At 41.8% G+C, this 25,766-nt stretch overlaps 2 protein-coding genes across 6 annotated transcripts in view; both read right to left on the minus strand.

The window, feature by feature from the left end:
* LOC133501889 (zinc finger protein 469) overlaps positions 1–9,017 on the minus strand; it is a 256,716-nt gene extending 247,699 nt beyond the window's left edge. For all 3 annotated transcript variants that reach the window (XR_009795306.1, XR_009795305.1, XM_061822033.1), the window contains exon 1: positions 8,748–9,017. The gene's annotated coding sequence lies outside the window, so the exon portion shown is untranslated. The remainder of the gene's footprint in view (positions 1–8,747) is intronic.
* A 13,347-nt stretch (positions 9,018–22,364) lies between these two features.
* The window catches only part of banp (BTG3 associated nuclear protein), a 75,521-nt gene continuing 72,119 nt past the window's right edge, over positions 22,365–25,766 (minus strand). For all 3 annotated transcript variants that reach the window (XM_061822034.1, XM_061822035.1, XM_061822036.1), the window contains exon 13: positions 22,365–23,222. In XM_061822034.1, the coding sequence (XP_061678018.1) occupies positions 23,118–23,222 (105 nt within the window). In that variant the 3' untranslated portion in view covers positions 22,365–23,117. The remainder of the gene's footprint in view (positions 23,223–25,766) is intronic.

A 25,766-nucleotide genomic window follows, 5' to 3' on the forward strand; every position in this document is an offset into this window, starting at 1 on the left:
AGTACAACGTATGGATACACTACCTGCCTCTATAGGCAATTATGTGCTATATACAGGGGATGGTCCTAGGTAATTCCATGGAAATGTTTCTCACTTTTAAAAGAAAAGAAAGAAAGAAAAGGGAGTGTGTCTGTGTTGGGGGGGAGGGGGTGCAAAAGTCTCGTACCCAGTGATCAAGAAGAGCTAAACCAGATGGTGGAGAATTACCCTTCATAAGAGAACTTTCTTGACTGTTCCTTCATAATTCACACCTTTAACAAATAACTCAAATGTAGTATATTCACAAGAATAAACAGATGAGCCATAACTAACACATAAAACATTCTGGGTAATTACACACTAGCCTTGCAACAAATTGATTCGGTGTGGGTTCACTCAGTGCAAGCTAGGAGTTTTGTTGTAATCTTTCTTGTTTACGTCTGATTTCTCTCGGGGCCTTTTCAGGACCACTGCCAGCCACACTCACTTTGTCATGGTGCTCAGAAGTGACAACGTCCACAATGGGTGTCTCCTGATCTTGTCTCATCATCTCTAATTGCTCAAAGATTTGGCTCAGCCAATGGCCAGCTGGGCACAACAACACTCACCTCAATCACAAAGGTTAAGTCTTACAGAGCTGAGTCATGCTTGGAGGCTGCACCCATGAAAAAAAGTTGGGCTTGTCCTGCCGAGTGCAAAACCCATTAGCGCTTTAGCTCTCGCGGTCTCTCTCTCTCTATCTTCTTTGTTCTCTCGTCATACCACATATGGATTTAAATGAAGCGGGCACATTCAAATACACAAAAGACTACAACAGCAATACTAATTATCTTTGCAAAGGCAGGATTTTTGAACCAGGCCTTCTGTTGGATCTACTTCATTACATTGAGATAAGTTGTACGCCTTATTCACCTGGTGAGACTTCAAAAGGATTTGTTAATATTTACACTTTTTCCATCCTCTTGAGGTCATTGGGGGAAATGAGGACTTTTGAACGGTTGAAAATTAGGAAATATTGTTGTTCTCTTAATTACAACTGACCAACTAATATACAGAAGCTGGAAGCACAGCCTGGGTACACCCTGAACTGGTTGCCAGCCAATCGCAGGGCACATAGAAACAAAATCATTAACACTCACAATCACACTTGAGGGCAATTTAGTCTTCAATGAATGCATGTTTTTGGGAAGTGGGAGCAAACCGGAGTGCCCGGAAAAAACCCACGCAGGCATGGGGAGAACATGCAAACTCCACACAGGCAGGGCCGAGACTTGAATCCTACTCCTCAGAACTGTGAGGCAGATGCTCTAACTAGTTGTTCCACCTAGTTTATTGCATTAAAAAAAATCAAAATGAGAGATATTCAATGTACATAATATTATGAGACTATAAAAGTATATTTCCCCATTGGGGCGAGAGTTCTGTTTAATTTTCATTGATTAGACCTAAGCCAAGAAACCACAAACAGGATCAACAGAAAAGGTCAAGAAATAAAGCTAATGACCTCTATGAGCCTAGAAAGGGTTACAAGAGCCATTTCAAAAGCTTGAGTATTCCAGTGAACCACATGTCTCTCACATGGTGAGAACATGGAAGTGGTCAACCCTCCCAAAGTAGCCATCCTACAAAGATTATAAATAAGGAAGAGACAAAAATGGCAACTATGGCAGAGTTCCATAACCAAAACCAATGCTGACCAAAAAGAACATAAAGGCTCGTATTTTGAAAAAAAAACCTGGAAGCTAAATGATTCCCAAGTCTTTGGAGAGCAATATATGGAATGTCGAGATGAAACTTGAGCTTTTTGGAGGTTGTGCATCTCTTTACATCTGGTGTAACCGTAGCATAGCATTTCAGAAAAAGAACATCATAACAACACTCAAACATGTTGTAGTGTGATGCTCCAGGGATGCTTAGCTCTCTCAGGACCTGGACAACTTGCTGTGATTGATGGAACCATGAATTCTGCTCTTTAACAGAAAATCCTGAAGGAGAATGTTCATCCATCAGTTTATGATCTGAAGCTGAAGCGCACCTGGGTTCTGCAGTAGGATACCGATCCAAAACACAACTGCAAGTGAACCTCTGAATGGCTTAAAAACAAAATTAAGGTTTGTTGGTGAACTAGTCAAAGTCCAGAGTTGAATCAGACTGAAATCCAGTGGCAAGTTGCATCTGCGAAAACGTCCATTTCTGCTCAATTCAAACCAATCTCCTGGGAAGAGTAGGCCAAAATGTCTCCACTGATGTGAAAGACTTATTGCCAGCTATGGAAAGCGCTTGATTTCAGTTGTTACCTGCTGAGGATTGCCCAACCAGTTAGTAGGTTTAAGGGGCCATTACTCTTTCACCAAGGTCGAAGACAAAGAAGAGGAGGAAACCGGATCCAGCGTCAGAAGAAAAAGAGGAATGCACAGAGCCTACAACTGAGTGTAGGGACTTTGAATGTTGGGACTATGACAGGAAAAGCACAGGAGTTGGTTGACATGATGATTAAGAGAAAGGTTGATATTCTGTGCATCCAAGAGAGCAGGTGGAAAGGTAGTAAGGCTAGAAGTTTGGGAGCAGGGTTTAAATTATTCTACCACGGAGTAGATGGGAAGAGAAATGGAGTAGGGGTTATTTTAAAGGAAGAGCTGGCTAAGAATGTCTTGGAGGTAAAAAGAGTATCAGATCGAGTGATGAGACTAAAATTTGAAATTGAGGGTGTTATGTATAATGTGGTTAGCGGCTATGCACCACAGGTAGGATGTGACCTAGAGTTGAAAGAGAAATTCTGGAAGGAACTAGATGAAGTAGTTCTGAGCATCCCAGACAGCGAGAGAGTTGTGATTGGTGCAGATTGTAATGGACATATTGGTAAAGGAAACAGGGGCGATGAAGAAGTGATGGGTAAGTACGGCATCCAGGAAAGGAACTTTGAAGGGCAGATGGTGGTGGACTTTGCAAAAAGGATGGAGATGGCTGTAGTGAACACTTATTTCCAGAAGAGGGAGGAACATATAGTGACCTACAAGAGCGGAGGTAGAACCACGCAGGTAGATTATATTTTGTGCAGACGATGTAATCTGAAGGAGGTTACTGACTGTAAAGTAGTGGTAGGGGACAGTGTAGCTCGACAGCATAGGATGGTAGTATGTAGGATGATTCTGGTGGTGGGTAGGAAGATTAAGAAGACAAAGGTAGAGCAGAGAACCATGTGGTGGAAGCTGAGAAAGGAAGAATGTCGTGGAGCCTTCCGGAAAGAGGTGAGACAGGCTCTCGATGGACAACCGAAGCTCCCGGAAGACTGGACGACGACAGCCAAGGTGATCAGAGAGACAGGCAGGAGAGTACTTGGTGTGTCATCTGGTAGGAAAGGGGAGAAGGAGACTTGGTGGTGGAACCCCAAAATACAGGGAGTCATACAAGGAAAGAGATTAGCGAAGAAGAAGTGGGATACTGAGAGGACTGAGGAGAGGCGAAAGGAGTACATCGAGATGCGACGTAGGGCAAAGGTAGAGGTGGCAAAGGCTAAACAAGAGGCATATGAAGACATGTACACCAGGTTGGACACGAAAGAAGGAGAAAAGGATCTCTACAGGTTGGCCAGACAGAGGGATAGAGATGGGAAGGATGTGCAGCAGGTAAGGGTGATTAAGGATAGAGATGGAAATGTGTTGACTGGTGCCGGTAGTGTACTAAATAGATGGAAAGAATACTTTGAGAAGTTGATGAATGAAGAAAATGAGAGAGAAGGAAGAGTTCAAGAGGCAAGAGTGAAGGACCAGGAAGTGGAAATGATTACTAAGGGGGAAGTCAGAAAGGCACTACAAAGGATGAAAAATGGAAAGGCAGTTGGTCCTGATGACATACCGGTAGAGGTATGGAAGCAATTTGGAGAGATGGCTGTGGAGTTTTTGACCAACTTATTCAACAGAATACTAGCGGGCGAAAAGATGCCTGAAGAATGAAGGAAAAGTGTTCTAGTTCCCATTTTTAAGAACAAAGGGGATGTTCAGAGCTGTGGGAACTATAGAGGAATAAAGTTGATGAGCCACACAATGAAGTTATGGGAAAGAGTAGTGGAGGCTAGACTCAGGACAGAAGTAAGTATCTGCGAGCAACAGTATGGTTTCATGCCTAGAAAGAGTACCACAGATGCATTATTTGCCTTGAGGATGCTCGTGGAAAAGTACAGAGAAGGTCAGAAGGAGCTACATTGTGTCTTTGTGGATCTAGAGAAAGCCTATGACAGAGTACCAAGAGAGGAACTGTGGTACTGCATGCGTAAGTCTGGTGTGGCAGAGAAGTATGTTAAAATAGTACAGGACATGTATGATGGCAGCAGAACAATGGTGAGGTGTGCCTTAGGTGTGACAGAGGAATTTAAGGTGGAGGTGGGACTGCATCAGGGATCAGCTCTGAGCCCCTTCCTGTTTGCAGTGGTAATGGATAGGCTGACAGATGAGGTTAGACTGGAATCCCCTTGGACCATGATGTTCGCAGATGATATTGTCATATGCAGTGAAAGCAGGGAGCACGCAGAGGAACAATTGGAAAGATGGAGACATGCACTGGAAAGGAGAGGAATGAAGATTAGCCGAAGTAAAACAGAATATATGTGCGTGAATGAGAAAAGTAGAGGGGGAAGAGTGAGGCTACAGGGAGAAGAGATAGCGAGGGTGGACGACTTCAAATACTTGGGGTCAACAATACAGAGCAATGGAGAGTGTCGTCAGGAAGTGAAGAAACGGGTCCAAGCAGGTTGGAACAGCTGGCGAAAGGTGTCTGGTGTGTTATGTGACAGAAGAGTGTCTGCTAGGATGAAGGGCAAAGTTTACAAAACAGTGGTGAGGCCGGCCATGATGTACGGATTAGAGACGGTGGCACTGAAGAAACAACAGGAAGCTGAACTGGAGGTGGCAGAAATGAAGATGTTGAGGTTCTCGCTCGGAGTGACCAGGTTGGATAGGATTAGAAATGAGCTCATTAGAGGGACAGCCAAAGCTGGATGTTTTGGAGACAAGATTCGAGAGAGCAGACTTCGATGGTTTGGACATGTTCAGAGGCGAGAGAGTGAGTATATTGGTAGAAGGATGCTGAGGATGGAGCTCCCAGGCAAAAGGGCGAGAGGAAGACCAAAGAGAAGGTTTATGGATGTGGTGAGGGAAGACATGAGGGCAGTTGGGGTTCGAGAGGAAGATGCAGGAGATAGGCTAAGATGGCAAAAGATGACACGCTGTGGCGACCCCTAACGGGACAAGCCGAAAGGAAAAGAAGAAGAAGACTCTTTCACCAAGGACATGATAACTATGAATGAGTTTTTTTGCTGAATAAATTAAAAACTATTTAAAAACAGCATTGAAGTTCCCTTGGGTTTTGTTTTTCTAATATTTAAATTCGTTTAATGATCTTAAACATTAAACTGGGAAAACTACGCAAAAATATACATATTTGAGAAGGCGGCCGATACTTTTTCATGGCACATTCCCCACCAAATTTTACAACTCTCTTTATCGACTATGATCTCCTCATGCGAATTGGATATCAGTATCAAGGCTGTTTCTCATGCTAACTCTGAAGTACATCTCTCTGCATCTACCCTGAATGTGAACAGTCCTGTGAAATAATCATCTGCACAGCTGAAATATGTCCAACTTCTCAAGCCAGAGACCGAACAAGGCTTTTCTGTTTCGTGCTCTCTCGTGACTCTGGTGGCAGAATGTCTTGTACAGACTGGGCTTGGCCTCAGATGCTGTGCTCGGAACACAAGGACACAACCCCACAATAAGAAAAGGGGGCTCGGCAGTGAATATCACGGACGCCGAGGAGTTCACTTTGTGAAGTCCCATAAACAGTCAAAAACATTATAAATCTTGCATGTATCTCCACTCGCACATACTCACAACAATATAAATCAACACGAAGTAGTCGGCTTCACACATGCACACAGTGACACTGGTAAATCCTGATTGGTTGAATGTAAACCAACATGGTGGGATGCAGTGTCAGACTGTTGTGATTAACAACCAGAAAAGCCGCAGAGTCGCAGTTGTCCAAAGTTTGGTGCAATTGGACCAGAGGAAAATGTACTTCTGGACCAGCCATTTATAACTCCTCGCAAACTCTTATACTGCATGCCACATCTGGCATAATCATATTTATAGTGGCAACAAAAACAAGCATTTAAATGAAGCACAGCCTTTCTCGGAGCTCTTTCTACTTCTCCTCAGTGAAAGTCAAAGTGGAGCACATAAGAGCTTTCTGGCGTTAACAAACAGGCAGTCGTTCTCCCATGGAATTAGACATGGACTCAGTCCAAACTAGATGATCTTGCTCAGTCCCTAATGTCTCTGAAAACAAAAGGGCCATTCTGGCTTGTTCAAACTCAAAAGAGTGTGAACAAAATGACTTTGTAGGATATAGACACTTGTACGTCTGATGGGGAGTGTCTAGTAAGATGGAATAATGCATGTCTGAGGTTATCCTTACGCAGATGCATATTTACACTTATGTTAAGGATCTGGATTTTTCTGTGATATGCAACCTGACGTTTGCCAAGTAACATTCCTCAATAAGGAGGCAGAAATAGCTGAGGCAAAAGACAAATGTCTCAGGTACTGTCAAGTATTTACAACCAGGTTAATGCAAAAAAAAGAAAAAGAAAAGCCGCTAATGGAGCCTGCTATTCATTATTACTCAACAAATGCATGCAGTCTTCACAGGAATCACACATGTATGCACAGACTCACTTCATGCCAAAGTTGATCGTAACAACTTTCTTGCAGCTTCTATTCGACCGTCACTGTTCTCACTCGATCTCAGTGACTCCCAGTACGACCCAACAGTCCGAGGAGTATTCAATGATAAAGTGCAAAACACTCCCTTTCCGAACATATTACCTTCCTATTGGACAAATACATCTGGTGAGGAGATTTTATGTGAAAAAGATGTTATATTTATGGCCACCTAGAAACACTTAAATTAAATCCCATTTGTTGCAACATAGACGTGATCTGACAAAAAAGGGGACCTCAGTTTACAGTTGAATTCCAGTCTTACGGCGAGAAGATGGTCCGCATTTCGATGCAAATTGGAATACGCTGCACACTTACAGTCAATAATTATCAAAAAAGACTTCACTTCTAGGCCATCTATATAAAACAATCAAATGAAAATCATTTAGTAGTAGGCCTTTTTCTTACCATATGACGTCTTAGTTATACGCAAACTAGTTCATCACATCTAAACCTTAAAAAATATTCACCATCCTAAATGGAGGATTCTTAATAACATATTTTAAGTATTCTTTGCGAGCTATGATGGCAAATGACTGTTTAGCACATCTCTCTTTCATTTCAGAGGTTGGTGGTTCAAATCTTGCTGTCTCCAAGTCTGGATTTTGCATGTTCTCCGCAAGCTTGTGTGGGTTTTCACAGGTACTCCCGCTTTCTAAAAACATTCATGTTAGTTTCCTTGAAGAATTTAAATCAACCTCTTCAAATGAAGAGCTGTGGATAGTACTTCTTGGATACTAATTAATGCAGATATCGTTAGATACACACTTTTTAAAAAATGAATTTAATACACTACTGTGCTATATTTAAAACAGGGCCCACGGACTACTCATATTGACCTTGGGGCCTACCCGGTGCAAACCATGTTGATGAACCTTATCTGAACTGTCCATATTTGTGAATATTTTACTTTTTTATATGTGTGCCCTTTGATTGCCTGGTGACCAGTCCTAGGTGTGCGCCTCCTCTCGCCCAAAGTTAGCTGCTGTATGCTCCTGGCCACAAAAGATGGATCAAAGGATGGTTAGATCACATAGCATAGAATTTCCAGTCATAATTCTGAATGCTGTGTCATTCAAGAAATTAAAAACAGGCAAACTCAATATTAATACAATCTAAAAGCTGTGACAAAAACAATTTGGATTGGTCAGCTGCTATAATGTCTTCCGTTGACCAACACTTCCCAGTATCAACTACAAAATTAATCTTACTCTTAACGTAAGATTTGGTAATCGGTTAGATATCAAAACTGATCAGTATCTATATTAAAATGGGAAGCCATTTGAATATTCTTTTGCTCAATATGATAATTCAGTGCACAAAAAGAGTTACCGTCTTCCTAGTCGCGCTTCTCCACACCCTACATATCTGCACACGGGTCAGACAACTTTGAAAGGCGAGTAGTTTTAAAATTACAAGTGGATTTTTTGGTGCTGTTAGTGAAATCGAAGAGTTTTATTTGGGCCAAGTTATGTTACCAGTGCTGCCCAGTAGTTTAGTAGTAGGAGTTGACAAATGAATTTATTGTCTTACTAGTGAGGACAAAGAGGGTACTAGAACATGGATATTAGCAATATTGAATAAATACATAAATTTCTTTCAATAAAGGCATATATATATATATATATATATATATATATATATATAAACTGCCGTCATTGCGGTGCAGGTGTACCAAATGAAGGCTCATTCATTCAAGAATGACGTTAGGTACATCGAACACAGAGAGCTGTGAGTTGCATTTGTATAAACTGCAAAAACAACACTATTTTGGACTTGAGTACACTGAGAGGTTTCAAAAGAAAACTAAACAACTGCGAGGAGGCAGATATGGAGCATCTGTGTGCTTGTTATGCACGACGTCATCATGCCGAAATTTCATCCCTTCATCCTCTCCAGCGGCGTCTCACGCGCACACACAAACACACACGGTTGCAATTCACACAAGCAAGCACATCGTCTTTCCCTTTCTCGTCATTGTTTACTTACGTTGGTCGCTAAAATTACGCCGTCCACTCGAAGGTCTTGTGCTGCCAGCTTGAACGGTGTGTATGTTTCTGCTTGTGTTTGTACCCCTCCTCTCACTTCTCGCACATCTGCTCCCTAAAACTCCAGAGGACCTCCCCTCTCACTTCTCTCCACTTCATTCCAAGAAATTCCCTTCAGATGGGATTATCAGTCGTCTTTCGAAAGTTTCACATAAACACCAACGAGGCGTCAAAGTGTTCCTTCCTGCTTGCTGGTCCCATGGTGACACGGATAGGAAATTGGGACTCTTGAGCGCGCGCTCTGCTTTCAAACAACACGTGATCCTGTGAGACGGGATGTCGTGCAACAGCTGCGCTCGTGGCATCCCATGCAGTTTGTATACATGGGCAATATGCTGGTGTAAACACGAGGTCATTGAACGGTTTTGATGAGAATAATCGGACAGCAAACCTGAAGTAGCAAGCAGTGCTTAGGACAAATATTATTTTACTCACGGGGAGAGTTTGCAGTTAAAAACAACAAGAGCAAAACTTTTTTTTGTTGTTGTTGTTGTCATATTCAAAATATGTACTGAAATTTAAAAAAAAGAAAAAATTAAATGCTCTTTTCAAAGACCATCTCTTTCTGGACCCGGATCCGTATTTGGAAGTGTGACTGAATGGTCAATAACTTCGGGAACATCCCACAGCTTCTTGCAGACCATCATAGATACTTGAGCAAATTATTTCACTCAGGGAAGCCACAAAAGTTCACAAGAACGAATCAATTGGGCAGCTCTCTACTACAAATGAAAGATTAAGATATGAAATACTGCAGTGGTCTGTGTCCAATACATGGAGGGCTGCATGCTTGGAAAGCCATCTTGGATGTCACATTACCGGCCTCGCCGGGTCGTCAGCTAAATGGATCGCCTCTGTTTTAATTTGAATTAATTGTACTGTTTATTCCAAAAAAAAAGAAACCTCAAACTGCTAGTGTTTTGTGTAACATCACCCAATCACGGCCAGGGGGCCAGGACACATGGGTTTCTTTTTTAGTACACAATATTTATTTGTCAGATGACTTTTCATTCCTATCGTTCAAAAGTGATACGTTACATTACTCCTTTTGTCCTAAAAGCCTCGTGGACTTATTTCCAGGTATTGTGGAGAGCAAGTGTTGATTATATTTGATTTTATTTTAATTTCACTAGAAAAAAAGCAAAGTGGGCATATTGGGACGGTAATAATGCAAATACAGAGACGATTGATTTGTGACGGGATGTCATATTTAATAGTCATCTCCCTGAAATGATTTCCAAGTGTTTGTCCCGCCTCTCTCTCACTGCTGTATGTAAGGTTCTGTCAAAGCTTCTCCTCAATGGGATTTCTGATGAGAAGCACCAACGTAAACAAAGATGGGAGGAGAGAGGAGCCGTAAATAAAGAAATGAGAATTGGCTGCTCACACCACAATATCCATCCATTATGTATCCCGTTTATCCTGATTGGGGTGCAGAGGTGCTGGAGCCCATCCCAGTCGACTTTGGGTGAGAGGCGGAGCACATCTTGGTTTGGTTGCCAGCCAACAAAAGGCCACGTATGAAGAAGAAAATATTCCCAATTTCTATTCACTCTCGTGTGCCCAAAGTGCTTTATAGAGGCCGACATTTACCCATTCGGCCAAAACCACAACAGTGGGTGGCTATTGCTGTGCAAAGTGCTGCCAGGCCCACAGGGAGCAAACTAGGGTTCGTAATGTAAGATTTCTTTGTGCATGTGAAAATGGGCAAAATTTAATCAGCACTAACAAGCACAATGCTTTCTCTTAATATGAATACTCAAGCACGAGGAAAAAGCATGTTGCATTAAAGCTACATTGGCAAGTTCAACCTTTCCAAAAACTTATTCAAGGACCTTTAAAGATAATGTAGCACATTAGTACCCATCGCTGACGGTAACATTATTTAAAACTTTAAGAAAGCAGCTTTTTAAACACAAACTTTCATCAAACATTTTAAACATTTGTCAAACTAAGATCAATAAATTGACAAAAATATTTCCTTTGGGATAAATATTCATCAAAACCTCAGGGTTACATTTCCCCGTTCATGCTGATTTTTTTCATTTTTTATTTTTTAATGTAACTAGGTTTGCAAACCTTTCATCTGCACAACTATCCCCCGACAAGATCTTTGACAGACCCACCTTGTGGAACCTAAATTTCCAGGTGTAATCTTCAAACAGAAACTGAAGTCTGAGGCTGGTTGTAAATTCTGGAGCATGGCATTTTCCTGAGACTTGTAAATGTCATTGAAATCAATTTGTAAACTGTAGTTTGTATGTATTTCTTTCGGCTTGTCCCGTTAGGGGTCACCACAGGGTTTCATCTCAGATGAACACTCATATTTGTTTGGCACAGTTTTTATGCCGGATACCCTTCTTGAAAATGCCTCATATACCAGTAGTGAGGTCTGCATGCCTCCAGTTAAAACAAATTTTTATGACTAGCATATAAGCAAATAAAAACAAATTAAATACGAGATTATCCATTGCATCATTACAAATACTGGAGTTGTTGTGTTAGTGAAAACCAGTGGCAATGTTAGGCCTATTTTAGGGGGGCAAAATTATTCTTAAGATCCACAAAAATAATTGTGTTGTTTGAATTTGTTTTTCTTTTTTTTAACCTTTGGAAATTATGCTTCTTTCGTGAAATGGTTCTTTGCTGTTTGCTGCCATGTTTTCAGTGCAAGCAAAGCAAAGCAAATCAAATTCATTTGTATAGCGCATTAAAAAAAACAAAGTTAAAACTTCATACATTGCAAGTAATATGATCAAAAAGCGAATATATTCTAAAAAGCATGAGAAAAAAGAAGAGTTTTCAACCTGGATTTAAAAACATTCACACTTGGGACTGACCTCACCTCTGTTGGCAATTTATTCCATTTGTGTGCAGCGTAATAGCTAAATGCTGCTTCACCATGTTTGCTTTGTACTCTGCATTCCATCATTAGACCTGAGTAAGTAGAGCTCAGAACTCTACCGGGTTTGTATTCCGTAACCATTTCTTTCATGTATTCAGGACCTAAATCGTTTAGTGATTTATAGACCAGGAGCAGAACTTTAAAATCTATTCTAAAACTGACTGGAACCCAGTGCAAGGACTTTAGGATTGTAGTTACAGTATATGCTCTGACCGCTTGGTTTTGGTCAGAACGCAAGCTGCAGCATTCTGAATGAGCTGCAGCTGTTCAATACTTTTTTTTGGGAGTCCAGTTAGAAGACCATTAGAGTAGTCAAGTCTACTTGAGATAAAAGCATGGATGAGCTTTTCCTGGTCTGCTTGACACATACAAGATTTCACTCTAGATATGTTCTTCATATGGTAGAAGGGAGTTTTTGTGATTGATTTGACATGAGGTCGGAATCACTCAGAACACCAAGGTTTCAGACTTGGTCTTTGGCTTTTAAAGGCCAAGTGTCATCCCTAAAAATACATATGACTTTATTCACTTCAATGTCTATACGAAAAAATAAATGTGAGCGGAGACCGCGTCATCCATGCGCGAAGTTGCAGAAGTGTCATTCTACGACATCCAAGTGGGCGCCATATTGGCTGCATCCTCTGTCTGTGACGTCACCCGGACATTCGCCAATGAAAACATGTGGTGCACCCTAACTATGGGAGACGAACACGCCTCTTCTGACACGGAAGCTCTTTTCGAAAAGGAGAACACCACACAACCGAGTGAAGTTACCGGGGCAATATTACACTATTGTTTCGAGCCATATTCAGATGATATGCGATCACGACCAAACCGCCCCCCGTCCGATCCACTTCTGCTGCAGAGATGAGCCATCACGGCTCATCGGAGCCGGCCGGTGTGGCTCATTTTCAGGGCCGAGGTGGCTTATCATGGAGCGAACCGGGGCGCTATACTGCCTTGTCGCTGAACGCGGCTGAGTGAGGCAGAGCCGAGCCGTGCTGCTTTAGGGGGTTGTTCATAACCGCCACAGTCCGCGATGAACAACACTGTTGAGCCGAGGCGCTTTACTTCGTTGTTGTCGCACGCAGCTGAGTGCTGCATTGTGGCAGCGTTCTTCAGAGCCACCACTGTCCGGGAGCCCGTGCACTTCGCTGGCAAAGCGATGCAGCAGCCCGACGCTGTCCGACGCGCACATCAACACATTTCGTACGTGGATCTTTTGTTACATTATGAGAGACGGATTACGTGGTTCGCCCCAAACTATTAATTTTATTAGTAGCTGTATACACATCTACCTGTCTTTTGGAACCCACGAAGCTCTCATCCTCTGCACCCGTGCAATCCATTTTTCACAACAAATCGGCTCTCTTGCAAACTTATGAAGGGCAAATCCATCCTCCCGAGTGTTCAAGCAATGTCTAGCAATGCAACGAGCCGGCATTTTGGCTAACACGAAGGAAGAACGAGCTACCTTCCTGGAGGTAAAACTAATGGAAACAAACGAGTCCACTTGAGGGTGGGTCTGTCCTTTACGTCCCTTCCTGCTTCTTCTCGAAAACAAATCCCTCGAGAGGATTTTCATGGCGGGAGTTACAAAAAGCTGTATACGTCAAAAACATGTTTTGTGGTGAAAAAAAAGCATGGGTCCATGTCAGCTGCCGTTTTTTTTTTTCATTAATAACATACTAAAAATCATGCATTTCATGACAGTGGCACTTTAAAGATAGGGAGTCCAGGTGTTTACTAACAGTAATTTTTTTTCTTTATTGCCAAAAACAATTGTCTCAGTTTTGTTGTGATTTAGTTGAAGAAAACTTTGGCTCATCCAGTTATTTACCTGATTTAGACAGTGGCACAATACCTCAATTGAACTGTAGTCATTTGGAGACACTGCTAAATATAACTGTGTTATCTGCATAGCTATTGTAGTCAAAATTAAAGTTTTGAAGTATTCAACCCAAGGGCAGCAGTTGCTCTCGGGGTACTCTGTCATAGACTTTCACGAGATCCACAAAGACACAATTTAGCTTCTTCTGACCTTCTCTGTACTTTCCACTACCATCCTCAAGGCAAATAATGCATCTGTGGTACTCTTTCTAGGCATGAAACCATACTGTTGCTTGCAAATAATTCTGTTCTGAGTCTAGCCTTCACTATTCTTTCCTATAACTTGATTGTGTGGCTCATCAACTTTATTCTTCTCTAGTTCCCAGAGCTCTGCACATCACCTGTATTATTCAAAGTTGGCACCAGCACACTTTTTTTCCATTCCTCAGGCATCTTGTCCCATCCTAGAACTGTTGAACAAGCTGACCAAAAACTCCTTAGCTACCTCACCTATGCGCTTCCATACCTCCCCAGGTATGTCCTCAGGACCAACTGAATTTCAATTTGCATCCTCTTTAGTGCCTTTCTAATGTCACCCTTATGCCTAGGTAAGACTATTGGATTTTAGCCCTAATATTTGCCCAGCATTATCATTTATGATATATGACAATTTGACTGACGACCAGTTCAGGGTGTAGTCCGCCTTTTGCACGAAGTTAACTGAGATAGGCTACGGCACTTCCGTGACCCTTGTGAGGATAAGCGGCTATGAAAATGGATGGATAGACAACATTTTGGTACAAATTTGAACAAGAATCATGGAAGTTGACACACATGATTTGCCTTTACAGGCAACATATAATCATGTGGCAGGTCAGATCTGGCCCCTGGGCCTTGGCTTTGACACCTGGACTTTATAGCATGATTCAACAGAACACCGGCTTTCGGCACCCTCCCCCTATCCCACCACCACACACTCACACACACATTGATGTGATCCATTGTTGTTGTCATTGCCATGGTAACAGGTGTATTCATTTGCACTGACCACTTGAACGTTTTGTGGTTCCGCCTCTTCAACAGTGTTTTCTTTGAAAAGATAAAAGCAAGCAATCGTAAAAGACGAGATATGGTTCTATCGGAAAAAATCTTGTGCAGGGTTGCCACTGTCTGCCCGTGATACGGCAAGATTTGATGGCTGAAGTAGTGCAATCAGGAAAGGCCAAAATTGTAATGTAAGCTGATCCAGGCATTACTAGTCATTGCCAATTTATGGTCCATCATACTTGCCTCTTCTACTCTTACTTCCTTATTCATCATCTCCTCAAAATATTCTTTCCATGTATCCAGCGCACTACTGCCAAACAATTTCCATCTCTACCCTTAATCACCCTAACCTGCATTCCCTTCTCCTCTCTTCAGTCCTCTCAGTCCTCCCACTTCAACTGTGTTAACCTCTTTTCTTGTATGAGTTTTCCTGTAATTTGAGGTTCCATCATTAAGTCTCCTTCACCCCTTTCCGAAAAGAAGATACACCAAAGCTCTCCTGTCCACCAAGAAGCTGTCTCACCCCTTCTTGAAAAGTTGAACAGGCTTCCTTCCACCCCATGGTTCTCTGCTCTGCCTTTGTCTTCTTAATCTTCCTCACCACCACCAGTGTCATCCAACACACCACCATCCTATGCTGTTGAGCTACACTCTCCCCTACCACTACCTAAACGTAAGTAACCTCCTTCAGATTACATCGTCTGCACAAGATGTAATTACCTGCATGTGTCTACCTTCGCTCTTCTAGGTTGCACTATGTTCCTGCCTCTCCTGGAAGAAGTGTTCCCACCAGCCAATTCCATCCTTTTAACAAAGTCTACCACCATCTGTCCCTCTACGTTCCCTTCCAGAATGCAAATCGGACCCATTACGTCTTCATCGCCCCTGTTTCCTCCACCAACATGTCCATTGCAACCTCCACGAATCACAACTCTCTGTTCAAGATGCTTGGAACTACTTTGTCTAACTCCTCCCAGTTTATCATTCACCTCTATGTCACATCCTACCTTTGGGGGATAGCCATTAATCACATTATACATACCCTCAATTTCAAGTTTCAGCCTCATCACTTGATCTGATACTCTTTTCACCTCCAAGACATTCTTAGCTAACTCTTCCTTTAAAACCACATTCCCCTCTTCTCCATGGTAAAATAATGCAAACTCTGCTCCTAAATGTCTAGCCATACTGCTATTCCACCTGCTCTCTTGGATGCACAATATATCAACCTTTCTTCTAATCATCATGTCAACCAACTCCCAAGTTTTTCCTGTCATCATACCAACATTTAAAGTCCCTATATACAGGTCTCTGCTCTGGGTTTGCTTCTTCTCCTTCTTCCAAAGAATCCGCTTTCCACCTCTCCTTTGTCTTTGACTCACAGTAGATGAATTTCCACTGGTGCCCACCCGGTTAACTCCGTCAGTGGCAGACTTTGTTAACCTGGGCTACGACTGATCCGGAATGGAATTCTTTGGATGAACGCTCATATTTGTTTGGCAAAGTTTTAAGCCAGGAGCCCTTCCTGACGTAACCATTCATCCATGCTAAGGACAGACCTTAAGTTTCAAATCAATCAAATTGTGTAAAATACTTAGTTACTAAAAGTACCTCAATAAAAATAAAAAAATATTGGCCTCAAGCATAATAACAATTGAAGTCTTACGTACATCAATGTTTAAGTATAGTACAATAATGAGTGGATGTAAAAGGAGGCTCCGTAACACGTGTAAGAGCAAATAGTACCATGGGCAAAGTGGAGAGAACTGATGAGTGCCACAGGAAATAGAAAAATGCCCAGAAAATGCAAAGAAAGAACAAAACTGTACAACACATTTGGCTGCTGCTGTTGTAACCCTAAGAAAAATGGAAGGAGTAACAGTGATGGATAGAGAAAAGTCAGAGCACTAGGATGGAGGTGTGGGTTAATGACATCAATGATAAGGTGAAGACGTGGGAAGAACAAAGGACGATGAACCTTTTAAGGACTTGTATCTGCAGAGAAGTACCACGAAGAAGGCCAAAGAAATGACTGCAAAATAATTTAAATCAAGGTTTGCTCCCCTTCAAACTGAAAGAAGAGAATGCTCAAAACAGGAATCCTGGGAGGGTAAAGATGAGGTAAGCCAATCCTGCTGTTTAGTGGGGAAAAAAAAGCATACGAAAAAACAAAGTATACTTCTACTTCACTACAGACTTAGAATACTTTTGCAACCTCTGATAAGATGACAGCAAACACATTTACAAAGGAGCAAGTAAAGAAGTAAAATACTTTCCTAATTGTACAGTCTTCACTTGAAATGTTATGTAGTAGTAGGTCCAATTTAAAGAATAATAATAATAATCCACCAACAGAATACACAGAAGCAGTATCATGGTGAAGCCAAACATTAAAAAGAACTGCAGTGTTAGAACAGGGAAGCCAGCAGTAGCCCTTAATGATACACGGCATTCTCATTCAGCTGAGTTGTCGACATGGGAGTGGTGAGTATACTCTATGTGTTTGGTGAGGTCTGCTTTTCTGGGTTGGGTTGCAGGGGAAGTAGCTTCAGCATGGATACCCAGACTTCCCTTTCCCCAGCCACTTCTTCCAGCTCTTCTAGAGGGATCATGAGGCATTCCCAAACTAGCCGGGAGACATAATATCTCTAGCATGTCCTGGTCATCCCCGGGGTCTCTTTCCGGTGGGACATGCCCGGAACACCTCACCAGGGAGATGTCCAGGAATCATCTGAATCAGATGCCCGAGCCACCTCATCTGGTTCCTCTCAATGCATATCTCTAAGGGAGAGCCAGGACACCCTGCAGAGGAAACTCATTTCGGCTGCTTGTATCGGGATCTTGTTCTTTCGGTCACGACCCACAGCTTGTGCCCATAGGTGAGGGTAGGAACGTAGATTGACTGGTAAATTGAGACCTTCGCCTTTTGACTTAGCTCCCTCTTTACCACAATGTACCAATACAAAATCCGCATCACTGCAGACGCTGCACCAATCCGTCTGTCGATCCTCCGCTCCATTCTTCCCTCACTCGTGAACAAGACTCTGAGACACCTGAACCTCTCCACTTCAGGTAGGATTTCATCCCCTACCCGAAGAGGGCCCGCCAGCCTTTTCCAACTGAGGACCTTGGTCTCTGATTTAGAGGTGCTGATTCTCATCCCAGCCGCTTTACACTCAGCTGTGAAATGCTCCAGTGAGAGTTGGCGATCACGGCTTGATCACAGAATTAGCCATTTTGGTGATTAGATGCTGCTTCCATAAGTGAAAATACAAGGAACTGCACAGGTTTGGGGGTATATTGTAAAATTTGCCAATGCTAGCTTCACAAACACGCAATTCATTGACAGTCCGGACGCAGTGGGGTGAACATCTCCTGCTGTTCACCACTAGGCTAAACGGCCCTGCTGGCTGCTGCTCTGCCGCCCAGCACCAATTTCCAGACAGTAGTGAGATTTGACGATGTACTTATAAACAGTGTGAACTGGCTTGCATTATACACTATGAGCACCATGTACAGTGGTTGAAAAGTTCATTTTCTATGTGAACTACTTCATAGTTCAGTTCACTTTTCAGCTCATAGTTCGTATTTCAACATTTTGAGATAGGTTCACTGCTCCGAAAATGAATTGGTACATAGTTGTCTTTTTTCCCCAATACTGCATGTTGCTGATGGGCTATTACTCTTATTGCTCTTAAAATTAAATTTTCCCATTGTTGCAACCCATTCAGTCCACCCTAGTTGCCAGCTGCAGCTGTCACCCTACGTGCTCACAAACATGAGGAAGAACTTGTTGAGGGGTACACCCTGAACTGGTTGCCAGCCATTCGCAAGGCACATGGAGACAGATAACAGTCGCACTCACAATCACACCTTGGGGCAATTTAGAGTGTCTGATGAGTACATGTTTTTTGGATGTCAGTAGAAACCAGAGTGACCAGAGAAAACCAATCCAGGCACAGGGAGAACATCAAAACTTCACACAGGCAGGGCTGGGATTTGAACCCTGGTTCTCAGAACTGTGAGGCAGACGCTCTAACCAGTCACTCTACCGTCCCACCCAGCACTAGTGTCAATTGACTTCAATTAATCCATCAGATGGCACAAGGCAGCCACATGACTTCACACAAAGCCTTACTGGAACAATCGAAATGACTCATTTTGGGGTGAAAAAAAACTCCTGCAAGCGTTTTACAGACGCCGATACACCTTTTAGCCTTGCATTAATTGTTCCATGTGTTTCTTTTGTTTTGGCAGTGCATCTGGCAACATTAGCCATATTTGATGGTTATAAATCAATGGAAATCATGCTTCTTGCGGATATGTGCCATGCTTGCAATATGTCTCTCTCACATGTGTATGTGCTTGCACACAAACACACCCAAACACAGACACACACTATAAATAATTCTTTCCAGCAAGCAGCGTCTTCATTAAGTCATTTAAGTGAATAAAGCAAATAATGTTTCTGTAGAGCCCAATTCATCTGTTTTTCGTTTCTGGGTACTTTAAAATGGTGGCAGATGTGCGTGGACTCCCATATATTATTTTAATTTTATTTGACATTCAAGTTTTGATTTAAAAAAACAATCTGAAGTTAGTCATCAATTATTCATGAGAATTTTTTTTCACTGAGCAACTAAATATTTGGAGTGCTTTTTACTTTTGTTTAAGTCATATTATTCCCAAGTAATAGTACTCCTACTTGAGTACTGTACAATCTTTGGCTACTGTAGCCCCTTTTGCGTGTATTTCAAAATAATTTCCGGCCATCCGTTTTGATTACCGCTTCGCCTCACAAAGGTCACAGGTGTGCCACAGCCTATTCCAGCAGACTCTGGGCGAGAGCCAGACCGCCTGCGACCCTAGTGAGGATAAGTGGTGGGGAAAATGGATGAATATGTTTGCCTCTATAAACTGCTTAAACACATGATTATCAAATAAAATATACTTGAAATACAAATAAATTGTTACAAGCAATATAAAATCACTTCATATTTACATTTGTGCTCTGAGTAATAAATGAAATACTGATTCTTTCCCATATAAACCAAAATGTTGTTTCAACTTTACAGCAGAAACAAGAGCCAAAGAGTGTATTAAATCTTGGCCAGAATGTGATGGAAAAACCATTACTGTACCTCCTTTAAATACAGTAGCATTTTGGCAGCTTTCAGACAACCATGAGATGCCTCTCCTTATACACACACCATGACTAAGGTGCTCTTGAGCAAGGCATCTAAATCCTTTCCTTTCTCGCCTGACCACTGGAAAACTGCCCCTTACTTCAGTGGGTGGCTAATTATGCAGGTACAGTATATGTGCTAAAAATAATAAATCGAGAATAAAATCTATGTGGGGAGCACAGAGGTTAACTGGTTAGCACATTTGTCTCAGAGTTCTCAGGACCACAGTTAGAATCCGGCCTCCCCTTTATGGCGTTTGCATCTTCTCCTTGTGCCCGTTTATTCTTTCTCTGAGTACTCCAGTTTTTTTCCCACATCCCCAAAACATTAGGTTAATTAACGACTCTTAGTTGTCCATAGGTTTGAATGATTGTGTCTCAACGTACCATTTCAGAGTGCATCCCACTTCTTGCCCGCAGTCAACTGGGACAGCCTCCAGCATACCCGTGACCCTAGTGAGGATAAGTCACTTTGAAATTAGATGGATATAATATATGCCTGACAATAATAGCACAATGAATCATCAATGGTATTTACACTACTTTGACCCTAAACATCATAAGAATAGTGTTGTTTATGTAACAAAAATATACTGTAGAGCAAGAATGTGACATGCTGAGACATTGCTCCAACATTCAGTTGTTTAATAAATAAATACAGCCACACAAACAGAATCCTGATCATTTGCAACCACAGAGCTAAGAGAGAGAACAGAGATGTCTTGGAAAGCTACGCTTGCGTGTATTGGTTTTAGTACTTTTAATGATGGGATTGCATGACGAGGTCCAATTTAAACACTGCCGTCCTGGTGTAATCTCTCTCCCCGCATAAATCAGTCGAATTCTGGCTCTGTCAGCAGTTTAGGATTGTTGTGTCCAGTGATCTTTATAAATCCCACGATAATGTTTCCTTCAGAGGTTCTGATGGCAGGTGAGCAGCAACTATGGCGTGCTGCTTATGCAGATAATAAATCAAATCGCAGTTGAGAGGGAAAATACATAGTTTGTGAACAAAACTATTGGGACTACGCATGGAACTGAAAAGTAATAAATATTGGAGTTGGTCCACCTTTGCAGCTACAACAACTTGCTAAAGATTTTAGAGTGCATGGGAAACTAATTATGCTTTGATCCAGAAGAACGTTTGTGATGTTAAAGGTAATCGATACTGGACGAGGGAGTCATCATGGGCTCTCGTGTTCTTCCACACAGAGACGGGCTTCCACGGAGTACAGAGAATGCAACGGGGAAAAGGAAGTTTTCTCTGTTGTAGCAATAATTTGGGGTGACAAATGTTATACAGTTGAGCATTTGTTTGCTGACAGCTTTGTGTAGAGGTGTAAAAGCAACTCCCAACGGTGGGTGGTCCATCTACACACTACAGAGGCTCCAGAAGGGAAAAAAAACATTGTAAAACAAAACGCCATGGACTGTCTTCCTCGTTACTGATAAGATTTTTGGTCATCCAACCCACCAAACTGAGCTCAATTACAGCAATAGAAAAAGCTTTTTTGGCGGCACTCACGATTGGCAATGAGGACAATACACAGTTGTGCTGCTCATACAATAAATGCCTGAAAAAAAGGTTTTACGCCATTTGTATCATTGAATTGTATACTAACGCCAAGGATTGTTCTATAGAAATGTAATCTGCCAAACACAAATTGCAGAACATTTTACTTTGTTTATCAACGTGTCAGTGCAGATACTCCTTCTTAAACATGGCTTTCTTCTATCAAGTGCTTTGTTTCTGTTTCCAGCAGGTTATCTTGGAGACATTCTGAGAGAGGGTCCGTTGCTAAGAGAACCACAGCAACACCTGGATGGAACCCAGGATTGTAAAAGTGAAGAGAAGAGCCTGCTCTGAGTGCAAATAGAGAGATCACTGGGAGGAGTTTATTTGAAATGAGCAATGGCAGGATTGTTTGTACAGCCATGAGCTGACCGACTTATCCCCTCCAAACTCAACCCGCTTAGCAAAAGACTTTAAAAGAGGCGTAAACAGGGTGTAACACTCAATGAGAAAGAGGAGAGTGAGAATTGCATAGCATCACAGTTATATAAGAGGGGTGGGAGTGGGATGGGGGGGTGGACAAGATGAAGTGGCTGCGTAGAGGTCAGACAGCAACAACAGACTGAGGGGGAAACCAGAGGAAGCAGTCAAGACTTCAGACTTGGATGTTGTTTTATCAAGTTCACTTTGTCGCCTGCTTCTTTCTCCCATTCCAAAATACACGATGACATCACACCAAGCATGGGAAACTTCCCCAAAGCCGTACACTGTTTCACAATGTCTTGCTTATCTCTTCTTTGTTTACTGGCTGGAAAGATTTTCATCTTTTGAGAATCTTTTAGCCAATCCAAAACACACATGAGTAATAAGTGGATTGAAGGAGTATTCAGAAACCTGCCAGGCTGTCTTGTTGCCATGGTAAATGTGTACCAAAAAGGCAACCTAATCAAAAATGTATACTCTGAACAATTTCTAGCTTCCTTTGAATTTTTTGTTAATGTAGGTGTAAGTATGGAAACATACAGAAGCCATTTTGCTCACGTTAATTTCTGGTTATGAATCGAAGTCAAAACACACATACAACCACAAACATGGTTTATTCACATGTATGTATATTTTCAAAGCCAAAAATGGGGATTAACACCTTCAGGCTTTCCTCGGTATGCTGCAAGCAACTTATATTGGCACCAGCTCCCGTATTTCACGGTCTTTCAAAACAAAAGCATTCACCCCCCCACCAAGCAACAAATAGATAAATCAAATGACAAACCAGAACAATATGGGAACGTGATGAGGCAAGTGAAGGGAGGAGCTCGCAGCTGGGAGAAAAAAAAATATGGATTCACTTGTGAAAACTGATAAAACAAGCTCATTGTGAAAGTAGCTGTTCTCAGCAAATTTTAAATTCAATCCAGAAGTTCACAATTTGGATGAGAACATTAACGTTGACATCATTGACTATAATGTTAGTATTTTTCACCATTGTAAACAAGTGTGTATGTGCCATTTCTCTGCATAAGCAGCAATCGCCCTTGACAGACAATAATCCCGGTGTGGATTCAAGGGCGGGGCGATTCCTTCTTTAGATGAATACACCACATCAACAGCAGAAGAATCATGGCTCGTTTCGCTATGGACATCTGCTTGGTAAAGGACATCCAAAACAAAACGGAAAAAAAATGGCTTGCTCACACCGTTTCGGATTGATGTTTGGAATTTCTTAAATTGTTGGCCTTAATGTCTGTCAGTTTCCTTGAACGTGTGGACCTCTGAAGCACAGTAGTGCTGTAAAGGCCAAAAGTTTGAGTAGTCCAGAAAGCAGGTGCCTCTCTCAGGTAGCCACGGGGGTGACGATTTGGACCACCTCGCCATTCTCTCCCTGGATGGTCTCTTTGACCTCCATGTCGGCTTGCAGAGCAGGAGCAAGCTCGGCAGCCTGGGACAAGCAAAAGAGGAACAGAAGCATTAACCTGGTGTAAAATAGAAACAGGAAATCAGTGGCTGTGCAGAATGGCATTTTACGGATATGATCTGTACTGAGAGGGAGCATATACACAGCATGATTTTTTTTTTTTTTTTTTTGAACAATCGTAAAAATCCTAGTTGGGGGAGCACAGTACCAAGACAGTTTAGCACATCTGCCTTCAGAGTTCTGAGGACCGGGTTCAATTCTGGCCTCACCTGTTTACATGTTCTCCCTGTGCTTGCATGGGTTTTCTCCGGGTACTTCGGTTTCCTCTCACATCCCAAAAACATCCATGGTAGGTTAATTGAAGACTCTAAATAACCCAGTGTGAAGGTGTGAATGGTTGTTTGTTAATACGTGCCCCGCAATGGGCTGGCAACCAGTTCAGGTTGTACACCACCTCTCGCCCCAAGATAGCAGGGATAAGATCCAACATGGATGTCACCCACAGTATGGAAAATGGACGGATGGAAGAGCGCTGTGGGCAGGAGAGTAGGTCTTGTACTTTTTTTTACATTATATGTATTTGTACAATTTTAGAAGTGCTTATTCTTAGAAAATTCCCCCCAAATTGAAGTAACTTGTCATATTCAATATGAGTGTATTGTACATTATGTGCCATGTGATTGATTGGTGACCAGTCGAGGGTGGATCCCACATCTCACCAATGTCAGGTGGAATGGGCTCCAGCTTGTCCATGACCAAAATAAAGAGAAGCGGTATAGAAAACTGGTGGAGGGATGTTAAGATCACTCCGTGCTCAAGTGGTTTGTATCTTGGTACTTCCTTCCACCTTCCTCACATCATTTACCTTTATATCATTATATATTCCTGTAAACAAATGATGTTCACATTTTGTCATTTGAACATCTTTCACCATTAATAAACCTGACCTGAAGATTTAATTTGAAAACGTTATGAAAACAACACTTTTTGTCAAACACTAAACAATCATCACTGAAAAAAGAATTCAACAAAAAAACAATAGCCGGCCACAGCGGTGTTTTTGTACATTAAACGAACAGTACATTTACAACACAGCTAGTGTTTCATGGTTTGTTTACTGAGAACAAGGACATACGTATTACAGCACGCCATTTTTCAGGCCCATTTGTATGCAGGCCATTTTGACAATTAGCAATTTGTATTTGACTGCTCCTCTGACTGTGGATGGTGTCTGCGTGCAAACCGTGATAACAGACATGAGTGAGTCACTGCCAGGGGTTCCATCAAACACACCTGCAGGCTTTTTTTTCTCCCTGTAGGCCAGCGGACTGAAGACAGCTGCATCACAGCATGTCACATATTTTAAGCATTGCTGTTGAAGAGAACACGTAAAACTCACATGGACCATTTTCATTGAAAAGCAACTATTCTGGCCATGATGAAGTATCGCGGCGTGTGCATTACTCTCCATTTGGAAGGATAACAATCTCTCTGTTATACTTTTCAGAGAATGTTCTGACATGATTTATTGTGTGCATTTTAGCTAGCATGTTTGCATTTTCCGGTAAACCGGGTGACACTGTGCAGGGGGTAAGCGCAGAAAGGTTTTCTACAGAGTATCAGCATTTTGAGGAAATTGCACTGAATGTTGTACATGACAGGGAAATTACCCAGTGCTGAAAAATGCTAATACAAAGATAAATAAATCCAAATCCCTGGGTCATTTTTAAAGAACTTGTATAAATGCTACCATGTGTTTAGAAACAGATGACAGTAATTCTATCAGTTTCACAGTGTTCAAAGAGATACCATCCTTCACCTTTGGCTGAACTTTGAACAATAAATCATCAACGTTTAGAGTTTTAAACATCAAAACCAAACTGTCATACTGCATTCTGTACTATTCAGCTCACGTTGATTCATATTTGAAATTTCATGGCACAATTTTCAGTTAAACTGCTGAAATACTTTATGATTTTCATGTCCAGGATTTAGTGGTTGGTTGGGGGCAAAAGCAATTCTACTTGAACACAGAGGATAACTGAAATAGCATACCAAGATGTAAAATTACAAGGTCCTTAGATTGAATTTAAAAAAATTCACATCTTTACAAAAATCGGGCAAAAGACACCAAGTTGTTGACAAATGGTTAGCTTGATAGGGTCCTAACTGAAACCAAGCCCAAGTGAAACCAGGCTGTTGACGGATCAAACCTCTGACAGCTTTGTGTATTTGCAAAAGAAGAACCAAAACCTCCGCCAATCACTTGAAAAACCAATCAGTTGGATTGCTTGCTGTGGCACACTATTTCAAATACAGTGCGTGTGGTGACAATCAGGATGGGAACGAGGGCTGCTAATGATTCATTTTAGCAACGATTCGATTTACAGTGTACCATAATTTGTGGTTGCCAATTTAATTCAAGGACAATACTGGTTAATTTGGAATCATTTGATTTGCAACAATTCATTAGGTAGAAATAAATTTAGTAACCTTTCCTTGCAAAATTTCAAAATTAAATACAGTGGAGGAAAGAATGATTTGATCCCTTGCTGATTTTGTCAATGT

The sequence above is a fragment of the Syngnathoides biaculeatus genome, chromosome 6 (genome assembly GCF_019802595.1).
Source record: "Syngnathoides biaculeatus isolate LvHL_M chromosome 6, ASM1980259v1, whole genome shotgun sequence".
Lineage (NCBI taxonomy): Eukaryota > Metazoa > Chordata > Actinopteri > Syngnathiformes > Syngnathidae > Syngnathoides > Syngnathoides biaculeatus.